The 14,485-nt window shown below is 45.6% G+C and overlaps 1 protein-coding gene across 2 annotated transcripts in view; it reads left to right on the top strand.

The window, feature by feature from the left end:
• The window catches only part of ACO2 (aconitase 2), a 77,689-nt gene that overhangs the window by 37,030 nt on the left and 26,174 nt on the right, over positions 1-14,485 (top strand). For both annotated transcript variants that reach the window (XM_053584798.1, XM_053584797.1), the window contains exon 2: positions 12,047-12,183. In XM_053584798.1, coding sequence (XP_053440773.1) covers positions 12,110-12,183 — 74 coding nt within the window. In that variant the 5' untranslated portion in view covers positions 12,047-12,109. The remainder of the gene's footprint in view (positions 1-12,046; positions 12,184-14,485) is intronic.

The following is a 14,485-nucleotide window of genomic DNA, read 5'->3' as shown; positions in this document are numbered from 1 at the left end:
CAGTGTTCTGTTCTGTGCTGGTAACTGTTAGATCAGCACAGCCTTCCTTACTCCTAAGGAGGGTTTTTTTGTTTGCTTTGGGGGTTATTTTTGAGACAGAATCCCACTCTGTCACCCTAGCTAGAGTGTAGTGGCATCATCGTAGCTCACTGCAACCTCCAACTCTAGGGCTTAAGTGATCCTCCTGTCTCAACCTCCCCAGGAACTAGGATTATAGGCATGTACCACCACGCTTGGCTAATTTTTTTCTATTTTTAGTGGTGACAGGGTCTTGCTCTTGATCAGACTGTTCTCAAACTCCTGAGCTCAAGGTATCCTTCCACCTCAGCCTCCCAGAGTGCTAGGATTACAGGTGTGAGCCACTGTACCTGGCCATGAGTTTTATTTTTAATGCAAATCTGATCCTGCCATGAGCCTGCATAAATGTCCAGTGGCTTCCAATAAACATTTAACATGTCCCTGTCAAGCTCACACACACTTACGAGACAAGGCCAAGGCCTGATTGGAACAGTAAAGATGCAACAAGCCAGTTTCATATTCACACTGCTTATTACTTTCATAGAACATGGAAGGAGGAATAAGGCATAAATTCCAGCTCCCTGGAATCCCATACAACAAAAGGATGCCAATGACTGCACCATGAATTGTGGAAAACATCCTGTTGCCAAGAGCCAAATCCAGGCTTCAGCTAGGGGTTCATCTCCTACAGCTCTAGCCAAGGAGGCCAGGGCTGAAAGCTCCACACATTATCAGAACCGGAGGCCAGAGGGAACTGTCCCAACAACCTCCCGTGAGAGATAGGGAGGTGCAGGGAGAGGCCTCATGGTAGCTCCTTCCATGTGGCAGTCGATCACAAGGTATTCTGCCTAGACTCAGATAGGCTGTGGCTCAGTTATTAGGACACCGTTGCTAGCTTTTCTTCTGTACCGACAAGGTCCCTTGTGATTCCTGGTTCCTTTTTATTTATTCAGCCTTATATTTTCTTCCATTTTCACTGCACTTTGCTTGCTTTGCTATGGCCAAGCTGGCTTTCTCTTTCAAATGCAAGTGCTTTCTTGCCTTGGGGCCCTTGCACGTGTTATTCTGTCTTCCTGATTCCCTGGATTCCTTACTCTAAAGCCCATTTAATGAGTTTGCTTTATCTCTGGTAATCTCTCGGTTCTCAGATTAAACATCACTTTCTTGGAGAAGCTGTTCTCAGATTCTGCATTAGGCTCTCCAGCTACGTGCTCTTGTAGCTGCTCTCTTTTCTTTGGTAGCACTTCCTCTCTCTAGTCTCCTGAGTGTTCACGTGATATTTGTTTTCTCCCCCAAACTGTGAGCCCCATGAGGGCGAAAACTGTGTCAATCTTGTTTACCTGGTTAATTCAGGCACCACAAGTGTGGGACTGGATAAATATTTAGTGAATCAGTAACACCTTCGTTTAAATTGGGGATGTAGTATGGTGGAAAAGGTGTTAACTTAAAAATTGGTGGCTTGAATTCTGCTCCTAACTGCTGTTAACTAGGTGTGTAACCTTGGGCATTCTTTGCTCATCTGTCAAATGAAGAAAAAATTCTTGGTGATCTGGGGTTCTGATAATGAGCTATCTAATTAGCAGAACTCTGGAGGGATGGGACCTAGGATGGGTATCCAGCTGCCTACTTGTCCTCTCCACTTGGGTGGGGACCCAGTGGGTGAGACCAGTATCCCTAACCACACTCCTAAGCCTTCTCTTCTGTCACCCATTTCAGTTCGTAGTAATTCCAGTCTTCCAATACTCAGGCCCCAAACTGCAGTGACCTTCTTCTTCTTCTTCTTCTTTTTTTTTTTGAGACAGAGTCTTATTTTGTCACCTTGGGTAGAGTGTTGTGGTGTCATTATAGCTCACAGCAACCTCAAACTTCTGGGCTCAAGCTATCCTCCTGCCTCAGCCTCCCAAGTAAGTGGGACTACAGGCACTACCACACCCAGCTAATTTTTCTATTTTTTTGTAGAGACAGGGTGTCTGTCACTCTTGGTCAGGCTGGTCTCAAGCTCCTGGCTTCAGATAATCCTCCTGCCTTGGCCTCCCAGAGTGCTGTGATTACAGGTGTGAGACATCATGCCCTGCCCACATTCTTAATTTCTCCCAGAATGTCTTTGGTAGCTGTCTTTTTCCAGTCATAATGTATAAAAAATTATACATTTTGGCTGGGCACGGTGGCTCACACCTCTAATCCTAGCACTCTGGGAGGCCACGGCATGTGGATAGCTTGAGCTCACAAGTTAGAGAGCAGCCTAAGCAAAAGCAAGACCCCATCTCTACTAAAAATAGAAAAACTGAGGCAGGAGGATCGCTTGAGCCAAGGAATTGGAGGTTGCTGTGAGCTATGACCCATGGCACTCTACTCAGGGCAACAGCTTGAGACTCTGTCTCAAAATAAATAAATAAATATGACGCGGCGCCCATAGCTCAGCAGTTAGGGTACTGGCCACAAGCATTGGGGCTGGTGGGTTTGAACCTAGCAAGAGCCTGCTAAACCAACAAGCAAAACAAACAAAAAAATTAGCCAGGCATTGCGGCAAGCGACCACAGTCTCAGCTACTAGGGAGGCTGAGGCAAGAGAATAGCTTAGGCCCAAGAGTTTGAGGTTGCTGTGAGCTGTGATGCTAAGGCACTCTACCGAGGGCAACGTAGTGGGACTCTGTCTCAAATAAGTAAAAAAAAAAAAATTATGCATTGTGTTGGTTTTACCTTTTTTGTCTCTTAGTCTAGAACAGCACCTGCCCTTCATTTTCAGCCCCATGACATTGACTTTTTAAAGAGTCTGGCCCAGTTTCTTGTAGAATGTCCACCTTCTGAATTTGATTTTTTTTTTTTTCGGTCCTCTGCATTTTTCTTACACTGGAGGTAAAATCCCAAAGCTTAGTTAGATTCAGGTTAACCACTTTGGGCAAGAATTCTGCATAGGTAATGCTGTGCCACCAGGAGACTCCAGTGTCCGGTTGTTGTGTTATTGGTGATGCTAAGTTTGATCTCTGGGTATAATGCTGGTGAAAAGATCTAGCTGTTGTAAAGGTACATTTCTTTTTCCTTTTCCTAATTTCCTATAAATTAACTTGCTGAAACAAAGGGTTTGCACATTGAAAAAGAATGAAAAACTTTTGATTACTGTCAAATTGCCGCTAAACAATTATGCTGCTCTACAATTAAGCTAGCATGCTTTTCTGTACCTATTTGCCTGGTTCATTCTTTTTCTCGATTACAAAAGAAATTTTTATACATTTAAAAGTTGCAGAAGAACACAGCATACAAAGTAAAAATATCTGTCATTCTAATCTACACAGATAATTGCTGCGAACAGTTAGGCATATCATTTCATTTTTTTCTAAACGTATTTACATTTGTTAATTACTATTATACAGAAGTGAGCTCATACTGTAATACTGTTTTCCTACTTATTTTCATTGAATAAGTCATGGAAGTTTTCCTGTCAGTACGGTTTGATTTATCTTATTATTTTTTTTTAACTCTGGTCAAATATATCACAAAATTTAGCCATTTTAAAGCATTCAAATGAGTGGCATTAATTACATTCATAGGCTCCGTAGCTCAGTGTTTTGGGTGCTAGCCACATACACCTGGGCTGGTGGATTTGAACCCAGCCAGGTCCAGCTAAACAACAATGACAACAATAACAAAAAAATAGCTGGGCATTGTGGCAGACACCTGTAGTCCCAGCTACTTGGGAGACTGAGGCAACATAATCACTTAAGCCTAAGGGTTTGAGGTTGCTCTGAGCTGTGATGCTACAGCACTCTACTGAGAGCAATATAGTGAGACTCTATCTCAAAGAAAAATAATAATAATTACATTCATAATGTGTAATCATCACTACCATCTTTTTACACAGCCGTAGAATGGTAGGTATTCCATTCCACAATTTATTGAGTCAGTGCCCTATTTATGGACAATAGTGTTCTCTTTAAAAAACAGTGTGGGCTCTGCACCTATAGCTCAGTGGCTAGGGCACCAGCCACATAAACCGAAGCTGGTCCGTTCAAATTCAACCTGGGCCTGCCAAACAACAATGATAACTACAGCTAAAATAGCTGGGCGTTGTGGTGGGTGCCTGTAGTCTCAGCTACTTGGGAGGCTGATGCAAAAGAATCTCTTAAGTCCCAAGAGTTTGAGGTTGCTGTGAGCTGTGACAACGTAGCACTCTACCAAAGGCAACATAGTGAGACTATCTCAAAAAAAAAAAAAAAAAAAAAAAAACAGTGTGGCAGAGAACATCCTTGCCTGCCTCTCTGCATGTTCATGTTTTTTTTTTTTTTTTTTTTTTTTTTGCAGTTTTTGGCCAGGGCTGGGTTTGAACCCGCCACCTCTGGCATATGGGGCTGGCGCCCTACTCCTTTGAGCCACCAGGCGCTGCCCACATTTATGTATTTTAATAAGATAGCTTTCTGGAAGAGGAAAAGCTGTTCAAAATATGCAAACATTTTACATTTTAATTGGTATTGGCTAATGTCTTTCAAAAATTTTAAACCTCTTTAAGCTCTAACCAAAGGCATCTAAGACTGCTAAATTATAGATTTGTTTTAATAACTGTTTGCTCACACAAGGTTAACTGAACTCTTTATTTAACCCTGCTCAGTAAGGAAGAGCTGATTGGTAAAGTAGAAGCAACACTCCTGGGTTTAACTAATTGGAATTAGTTAAACATGAGGAGTTTAAGTTATGAATAAACAGACACAATCTTCCCATTCCCTAGTGGAGCTTACGACTAGTGGAGACAGATATCATCTCATAAATAAATGTTAAAAAGAGGTAAAAGGGGGCGGCGCCTGTGGCTCAAGGAGTAGGGCGCTGGTCCCATATGCCAGAGGTGGCAGATTCAAACCCAGCCCCGGCCAATAACCCCCCCCCAAAAAAAAAGAGGCAAAAGGGTACCTATAATATATTAGGAGACTCTGATTGGGCTGGGGGCTTAGGACTATGTTCCCAGAGAAAATGAAATTTATTTGGATTTTGAAGGATCAGTGGACAATCCCTTAGAAAAAGTGTACATTGAGAGTGGGATAGGCAGAGAACATTTTAAGCAGAGGAAATAGCATATGTAAAGGCCCTGTGGTAGGTCCCTTTAGAATTTATATTGGCAAAGGACTTTCATCACGTTCAGTGCCCTTGAGGAAGGCAGATTATGAATTATTGACAGACCAAAAGAGATACACCACTGGGGCCCAATAAGCAGAAGGGATTTCAGTGGGAGGGGAGGCTTTCTGAGGAAAATACCAACAAATTGCAATGATCTGAAGGAGATAAGAAAAAGAGGCACCTAAGTAAGTCAGATTGGAGTTTTGGAATGACATGTTCAAAGTCAGAGGAGGACAAGTAACCAAGGAGGAATACTACAGAGCAGCCTGGTGGCAGGAATGCCAAAGGCCCAAATGAACTAAGTCTTCTGAAAAATGCTAATCAAAAGGACCTTTAAAGCTTTGTTTGCAGTGAGAAAAACAAGAAGAGGCATGCTTTTCTGGCAGTATCCAGAGAAGGAACACAATGTCACCACTTCTGCTTTTGCAGGCGTCTCCTCCATGAAGGAAAAGAATACATAGCCAGGTGGTGTGACTGGTGCCTGTAGTCCCAGCTACTTGGGAGGCTGAGGCAAGAGAATCGCTTAAGCCCAGGAGTTGGAGGTTGCTGTGAGCTGTGTGAGGCCACGGCACTCTACCGAGGGCCATAAAGTGAGACTCTGTCTCTACCAAAAAAAAAAAAAAAAAGGAAAAGAATACAGTAGGACACACACCGAACGCTTACGCCATGAACGGAACGTGTGCCGAGCACTTTATGAAGAACAGTTCATTTGATACTAAAATGCTATGAAGTTTATCTTCATTTTCTTTTTTTTTTTTGAGACAGGGTCTCACTTTGTCACCCTCGGTAGAGTGCTGTGGTATTATAGCTCACAGCAACCTCAAACTCTTGGGCTCACACGATTCTCTTGCCTCAGCCTCCCGAGTAGCTGGGACTACAGGTGCCCGCCACAGTGCCCAGCTGTTTTTAGAGACATTGTCTCACACTGGCTCAGTCTGGTCTTGAACTCGTGAGCTCAGGCTATCTGCCCGCTTCGACCTCCCAGAGTGCTGAGATTATAGGCATGAGTGACCGCGTCTGGCTATCTTAGTTTTCTTTATGGCAAAATTAAGATTAGGAGAGGTTAAAACTTGCCCACGGTCACAGCAGGTAAGTGGTGGAGCTGGGTTGGGCCATCTGACTATAGTTCTTCCATCTGAACTATCCCATGGTACTGGGAGCGGATACCTCTGTGATCGGAAACAACATGAGCTGGGAATAACAATTACCTTGTACTGATATATTGGGAATTCAGAATGATCACAGAAAGTGCTTGGCACAGACAGGTGCTTAATAAGTAATTGTTCTTTTTTCTAAGAGTAGGAGTGGGGCCCCTTTAGTTAGCCTCTTTCTTACATAAGAGAGATAAGTGGCCCATAGATGAATGAGACTTGGTGCCTTAGTTTGTTTTGTGTTACTAAAACAATACCACATACTGGGTAGTTTATAAAGAAAAGAAATGTATTTCTTATAGTTTTGGAGGCCAGGAAATCCAAGATCCAGGGGCCCACATCTGGCAAGGGGCCCACATCTCACATGCATGTCATCCCATGGCAGGAGGCAGAAGGGCAAGAAAGCAGGCGAGAGGGTAAGATGGAGGATGGACTTAGCCTCTTCTCAGGAACACACTCCCATGATAACTAACCCACTCCTGCAATAACAGCATCATTCCATACTTGAGGGCAAAAACTTCATGACCTAATCACATCTTAAAAGTCTCACCTTTTAGCACTGTTGCATTAGAGATTAAGTTTCTAGTGCATGAACTTTGGGAGACACATTCAGACCATAGCACATGTGGCTTTGCCCTTGAAGTCAGTCTACAAGGTACACATTGCTATAGCTGAGCTCCTCAGAGTTTACATATGATACTTCATGCACTTTAAACCTCTCACAGTACTGCTGTGAAGCAAGGAGCAAGGCTGAGAATTTTCCCCATTCAGGTGTGAAAAGCAAAGGCCCAAAGAAGTTAGGTGAGTTGCCTAAAGCATGAAGCCAAACCAGCATTCTTTATTTTTTTGTTGAGATTAATAGATAGATTAATAAAGTTTGCCATCCTTATTAACGGATAAACCCAAGCTGTCCTACATGGCACTTTACATTTATTTTATTTTATTTATTATTATTATTTTTTTCTTTTTGAGACAGAGCCTCAAGCTGTCACCCTGGGTAGAGTGCCATGGCATCACAGCTCACAGCAACCTCCAACTCCTGGGCTTAGGCGATTCTCTTGCCTCAGCCTCCCCAGTAGCTTTAACTACAAGCACCCGCCACAATGCCCAGCGGATGTCATAGTTGTTTGGCGAGCCTGGGCTGGATTCAAACCCGCCAGCTCAGGTGTATGTGGCTGGCGCCTTAGCCACTTGAGCCACAGGCGCCGAGCCATGGCACTTTAAATTTAATTATAGTTCATTAATATTAAGTATTAAGTGTTTTTTTTGTAGAGACAGAGTCTCACTGTACTGCCCTCGGGTAGAGTGCCGTGGCATCACACGGCTCACAGCAACCTCTAACTCTTGGGCTTACGCGATTCTCTTGCCTCGGCCTCCCGAGCAGCTGGGACTACAGGCGCCCGCCACAACGCCCGGCTATTTTTTTGTTGCAGTTTGGCCGGGGCTGGGTTTGAACCCGCCACCCTCGGCATATGGGGCTGGCGTTCTACTCACTGAGCCACAGGCGCCGCCCTTGTTCTTTTTTTTTTCAATGAGCAGAATTTCTTAAGTCTGTTTTGGGGTATTGTTATGTAGTCCTAGTCCATAGTTTGCTTAGCTGTGCCCATGCTATTGGGAATTGGGACTTTTCTTAGTACTATGATTAGGATTACAATTTGCTGTTTTGCCTACTTCTTTTGTATTTTTATTTTATTTTATTTTATTTTTTATAGAGACAGGATCTTACTCTGTTTCTCAGGCTAGAGTATAGTGGTGTGATCATAGCTTACTGTAGCCTTCAACTCCTGGGCTCAAGCAATTTTCCTATGTCAGCCTCCCAAGTAGCTAGGAGTACAGGCCATGGTACCACACCCAGCTAGTTTAAAAAAATTTCTTTTCTTGGGCGGCGCCTGTGGCTCAGTGAGTAGGGCGCCGGCCCCATATGCCGAGGGTGGCGGGTTCGGACCCAGCCCTGGCCAAACTGCAAAAGAAAAATAGCCGGGCGTTGTGGCGGGCGCCTATAGTCCCAGCTGCTCGGGAGGCTGAGGCAAGAGAATCGCGGAAGCCCAAGAGTTAGAGGTTGCTGTGAGCTGTGTGACGTCACGGCACTCTACCCGAGGGCGGTACAGTGAGACTCTGTCTCTACAAAAAAAAAAAAAAAATTTCTTTTCTTTTTTTTTAGAGATGAGTCTTAATGTGATGCATGGTCTCAAGTGAACCTCCTGCTTTGGCCTCCCAAAGGGCTGGGGTTATAAGTATGAGCCACTGCACCTGGCCCTTGCCTTTATTTCTAAGGAAACAGAAGCTTAATTTGTAAAAAATGAAATAGGCTTGGTGCTTGTACCTCAGCAGCTAGGGCGCCAGCCACATATACCAGAGCTGGCAGGTTCGAAACCAGCCCAGGTCTGCCAAACAACAACAACAACTGCAACCAAAAAAAAAAAAAAAAAAAAAAGTAGGCATTGTGGTGGGCACCTGTAGTTCCAGCTAGGAGGCTGAGGTAAGAGAATCACATAAGCCCAGGAGTTTGAGGTTGCTGTGAGCTGTGATGCTACTGGCACTCTACCAAGGGCAACAAAGTGAGACTGTCTCAAAAAGTAAAGGAAAAGAAATAAGTTTATAGGGCGGCGCCTGTGGCTCAGTCGGTAGGGCGCCGGCCCCATGTACCGAGGGTGGCAGGTTCAAACCCGGCCCCGGCCAAACTGCAACCAAAAAATAGCCGGGTATTGTGGTGGGTGCCTATAGTCCCAGCTACTCGGGAGGCTGAGGCAGGAGAATCGCTTGGGCCCAGGAGTTGGAGGTTGCTGTGAGCTGTGCGAGGCCATGGCACTCTACCGAGGGCCATAAAGTGAGACTCTGTCTCTACAAAAAAAAAGAAAAAAGAAATAGGTCTATATATAAACGTTAGAAAGATGTCTAAGTTGTGTTAATAAATAAAGCGAGGTGTAGAACAGCTTGTGTGGTTTCTTGTTTGTGTGAAGATCGGGGTGGGGGCAGCACGTGTATATAAATGCACAGAGGCAATAACAGAAACCTCACTCTGTACTTTGCTGTAATCTCTCCTGATCCTCTCAATAGTTTGGGAAGAAATGTCTGCTTGGAGAGTTTAGATTGTCCAAGATCAGTGAGACAGTAAGTAGTGGGGTCAGTCTTAAGCCCCAGGTCTCTGCTGCTCCAGTCCTTTGCACTGGGCTCCTCCCCTGTCACAGGGGTGATAGTTATGTCTGCAGCTGAAGTGTACTGTGTTCTGTGCATGGGCACTGTTGAAAGTCCTTTGATGTGTTATTGGTGGGGTTGAGCTGGAGGGCAAGTGGATGGGAATTCCGCACTGGGGGGTCACCCCTGCCACAGGTAGGTTAGAATGAGAGATGGCTGGGAGTGGTGTTTCAAAATGTGTCCTGTTCTTACTCCTAGGTGACCTGAACAGGGAATGGCAACTATCATCCCAAATTGGGTTCAGATGCCAAGGTTGGCAGGGTATGGATTTACATATTCAGGTGACACAAAGAAGGACCTTTGGGTAGTGGTTTTATCCAAGGGTATGACCCTCTACCAAGGGTCCTCAAACTTTTTAAACAGGGGGCTCGTTCACTGCCCCTCACACCATTGGAGGGCCAGACTATAGTTTAAAAAAAAAAAACTATGAACAAATTCCTATGCACACTGCACATATCTTATTTTGAAGTAAAAGAACACAATGGGAACAAATACAATCACACCGCCTCATGTGGCCCGCGGGCCGCAGTTTGAGGACCCCTACTAGACAGAGAACACCAACCACTTGGAAGGGACTCAGCTCCCTCTTTGCTGCTGTCCTGTGAAGGCTGGCATCCGTGGTTTAAAATTAGATCCCAGATCCCTTGGGCGGCACCTGTGGCTCAGTGAGTAGGGTGCTGGCTCCATATACCGAGGGTGGCGGGTTCAAACCCAGCCCCGGCTGAACTGCAACAAAAAAATAGCTGGGCCTTGTGGCAGGCGCCTGTAGTCCCAGCTGCTCGGGAGGCTGAGTCAAGAGAATCACATAAGCCCAAGAGCTGGAGGTTGCTGTGAGCCGTGTGACGCCACGGCACTCTACCGAGGGCAGTAAAGTGAGACTCTGTCTCTACAAAAAAAAAAAAATTAGATCCCAGATCCCATCATAGCAGTCATTTATCTATTGGGGCTTAACAAATTACTCCCAAACGTACAGGTTTAAAACAATAATAAACATTTATCTGTCACAGTTTCTGTGGGCTAGATAGGAATTTCGGAGTGGCTTGGCTGGGTGATTCTGGCTTGTGGTTGCTCAAGAAGTTGCAGTTATAGCTCGGCATCTGTAACTCAGCTGCTAGGGCACCAGCCACATACCCTGGAGCTGGCAGGTTCGAACCCAGCCCAAGCCTGCCAAACAACAATGACAACTACAACCAAAAAATAGCTGGATGTTGTGGCAGGCACCTATAGTCCCAGCTACTTGGGAGGCTGAGGCAAGAGAATTGCTTAAGCCCAAGAGTTGGAGGTTGGTGTGAGCTGTGATGTCACAGCACTCTACCCAGGGCAACAGAGTGAGACTCTGTGTCAAAAAATAAAGAAAGAAGTTGCAGTTGAGATATCAGCCAGGGCTGCAATTATCCAAAGGCCTGGGTGGGGGCTGGAGCATTTACCAGCCAGGTGGCCCACTCACCTGCCTGGTGCAGCCGTGGTGGTGCTTGGTAAGAGGCCTCTGTTTCTCTCTAGGTGGGCAGCTCCCAGGACTGCTAACATACTTGGTGATTATCTTTCCACCAGAGCAATGACAGCGAGCAAACCAGGCAGCAGCCATCCTTTTTATGATCTAGCCCCAAAGTTACATAGCATCACTTGTCATTCTGTTCATTAGAAGTAAATGGACAAGTCCACCACCCATGCAGGGGAAGGGGAATTAGAAGCCACCATTTGAATGAATGAACATCCAGAGTTCACTTCACACATGGAGTTTTCCTCATTCATTCTTTCACCTGCTCAACAAATATTTAGTCTCTAGTGTGTGCCAGGTGGTCCAGATACAGAGATAAATAAGGCATGATCTCAACCCTCAAAGAACTTATCCAGGGGTCCTCAAACTACAGTGGATTGTGATTGTATTTGTTCCCGTTTTGTTTTTTACTTCAAAATAAGGTATGTGCAGTGTGCATAGGAATTTGTTCATAGTTGGGTTTTGTTTTTTTTTTTTGGTTCTTGGCCGGGGCTGGGTTTGAACCCGCCACCTCTGGCATATGAGACCGGTGCCCTACTCCTTGAGCCGCAGGTGCTGCCCTCATAGGTTTTTTTTTTTTTTTAAACTATAGTCCAGCCCTCCCAACGGTGTGAGGGGCAGTGAACTGGCCCCCTGTTTAGAATGTTTGAGGACCCCTGGAACAGTAGCTGTCATTCAGGCAGCTCATGACAGCTTATTGAGCACTTCACAGGTGGTCTCATTTAACCTTCCCAGTACCCGTGTATGATCACTAGAGCTGGGGATATCCTTATGTCTTGTCTCCTCTGGAACTTAGACAATGGGAGAGGATTTTCTTACATTTATATAGCTTACATGATAGAACTTGACTTTGATCCCAGCAATTCTGCCTTTACACATTTTCTCCTCCCCAGGCTGTGTTTTTCATGGCTGCTGTGTCATCCCCGTGCTGCAGATGAGGAAACAGAGGCCGCAGACACCAAATAGTGCTTGACACTTTAATACCTCACTTTTTTTTACTGCACCAAGCTACCCTCACTTTGGTGAAAAACATGGACTCTTCATAAGTACAGCATTGACATTTACTGTTGTTTCTCTTGCAGAAAGCCCTGGGTGTGCGGCAGTATCATGTGGCCTCAGTCCTGTGCCAACGGGCCAAGGTGGCCATGAGCCACTTTGAGCCCAACGAGTACATCCACTATGACTTGCTAGAGAAAAACATTAACATCGTTCGCAAAAGGTAAAGCTGTGTGTGGCAGCTTATGATGACTACTAAAGGGGGCTGCTCCTGCTCTCTTTCAGGCAACCTAGGAGGTGTTTGGGGAGGGACAGGTGACAATGGTGGCAAGGTTAAGGTATTCGGGATACAAAGGCCCCTGTTGAGAAAAGGCATTCTGGATGAGTAGTGGAACCTCTGCCTTCTCTGCCAAGGAACAATCTGTGTTATCAAGAAGCCTCAAAATGAGCCATACATAGCCAAAGTCTTGGGTGCATTTTGGTGCTGTGACCTGAACTTCCCAGCCTTTTCAGGGCAGCCTGCTGAGCCCAGGCCAGCCCCCTGGAGCCATCAGACACCATGGCTATGCATAGGCACAGAGGAGAGCTCAGGTCTGAGACCCAGAAGAAAACCAAGTAGGATCTGAGCATGTCTCTTTCCTGGGCCTCATTTTCCTCACCTGGTAAAATGCACAGTCAGCTTTGCCCTGCTGTCCTGCCTGTCAGGTCCTGGGCTAGACGCTACCACCAGAAGGATGAGTAAGGTATCACAAGAGGATGGGAGTGAGGACTGGAAGCACACACCAGCTGGCGCTGCCCTCAGAACTGAACCAAGCAGACAGGGCCATGCCCTTATCTGTCTGGTGGCTTCTTTGATGCTGAAGTGGTGAACCTGGGAGGAGCAAATCTGAGTGTACCTGAGGGACAGCTGAGCCTCAGGTGGAGAACCAACATGCCCAAGGCCACGTGATACATGCGCGGTGGTACCTCGTCTTGTGTCCTCATCCGGGGATCTAACCACTATCCCATACTCCCCCTCTCTGACCGCTTTGCTTCCTATTTACTGGTATCCTCACTTCAGGTTTAAGGATAGGGACTATCTTAACCTTTTATCTTCAGTAGCCTCCAGTGTAGCATCACCTAGTTGTGGTAAGGACCTGTTAGGCTTCATCAAGCCTGGCCATAATAACAGTAGCTACCCAGTAGTCCAGTTCTGCCCACGCACTTCATCCATGCACATTATTTCTGTTCCACTCAACAGCCCTGTAGGCTATTGTTGCATCTCCCTCCTCCTTTTGCAGATAAGGAAATTGAGTGTCAGATGGGAAAAAGCCTGTCTCAGGCCATGCATCTATTTAATAGTTGTCCCCAAACTCAAGCCCAAGTCACTCTGCCTCCAGCCCCCCAGTGTTTCTTCTTGTAGGTTTCATTCAGGCCGCGTATTAGGATCAGGTGGGAAACTTGTAAAATGACCCACTCCTGGTGATGCTGGTGCAAGTAGTCTAGGCCTTGCTGTTCAAAATATGGTCCACAAGCAGCAGCATCGCCTAGGAGCTTATTAGAACTGCAGAGTCTCAGACCGCTAGCACTTTGGGAGGCTGAGGCAGGTGGATTGTTTGAGCTCATGAATTGGAGACCAGCCAGAGCAAGAGCAACACCCGTCTCTAAAAATAGCCGGGTGTTGTGGTGGGCACCTATAGTCCCAGCTACTCCGGAGGCTGAGGCAAGAGAATTGCTTGACCCCAGGAGTTTGAGGTTGCTGTGAGCTATGATGCCACGGTACTCTACCAAGGCACTCTGTCTCAACAAAAAAAAAAAAAACGTGAGGCATGCTGGCTTGTTTGCCAGCTGGTTCTGGTGTGGTCAAGACCAAGAACCACTGTCCCCTTCAATATAGGACCTTGTACAAGTACTTTTTTTTTTTTTTTTTTTGCAGTTTTTGGCCAGGGCTGGGTTTGAACCCGCCACCTCCGGCATATGGGGCCGGCGCCCTACCCCTTTGAGCTACAGGCGCTGCCCTGTACAAGTACTTTTTTCCCAGGAAACAGTATTTTGTTTATTCTTGGAGCTTTCAGACCATAGCTTAGTGGGAAAATGATGGACTTTCCTTTAATCTGCAAAATACTTCCACCTCGCTCTTCATCAGGCATGGATAGAAAGCTAATGGAGAGGTTTCCTTTGAGATAACTTGACAAAAGAGTATTATTCACTATTTAGTTTTTGGTTTAGATGATTAACAACAGACATGACCTTTAAGGCACTGGGAGGTCAGCCCCACAACAAAAGAATCATGTGAGGCCGGATGTGATGGCTCATGCCTGTATTCCTAGCACTTTGGAGGGCTGAGGCAGGAGAATTGCTTGAGCCAAGGAGTTTTAAATCAGCCTAGGAAATATAGCAAGACTGTGTCTCTAAAAATAAAAATAAAAATAAATTAGCTGGAAAAAAAATAAATAAATAAATTAGCTGGGCGTGGTGGTGCACACCTGTAGTCCCAGCTATCTGGGAGGCTGAGGAAGGAGGATCATTTGAGCCTTGGACTTTGA

The sequence above is a fragment of the Nycticebus coucang genome, chromosome 3, assembly GCF_027406575.1.
Source record: "Nycticebus coucang isolate mNycCou1 chromosome 3, mNycCou1.pri, whole genome shotgun sequence".
Taxonomy (NCBI): Eukaryota; Metazoa; Chordata; class Mammalia; order Primates; family Lorisidae; genus Nycticebus; species Nycticebus coucang.
The sequence above is the reverse complement of the archived record's forward strand: the minus strand, read 5'-3'. Positions and strand labels throughout refer to the sequence as shown.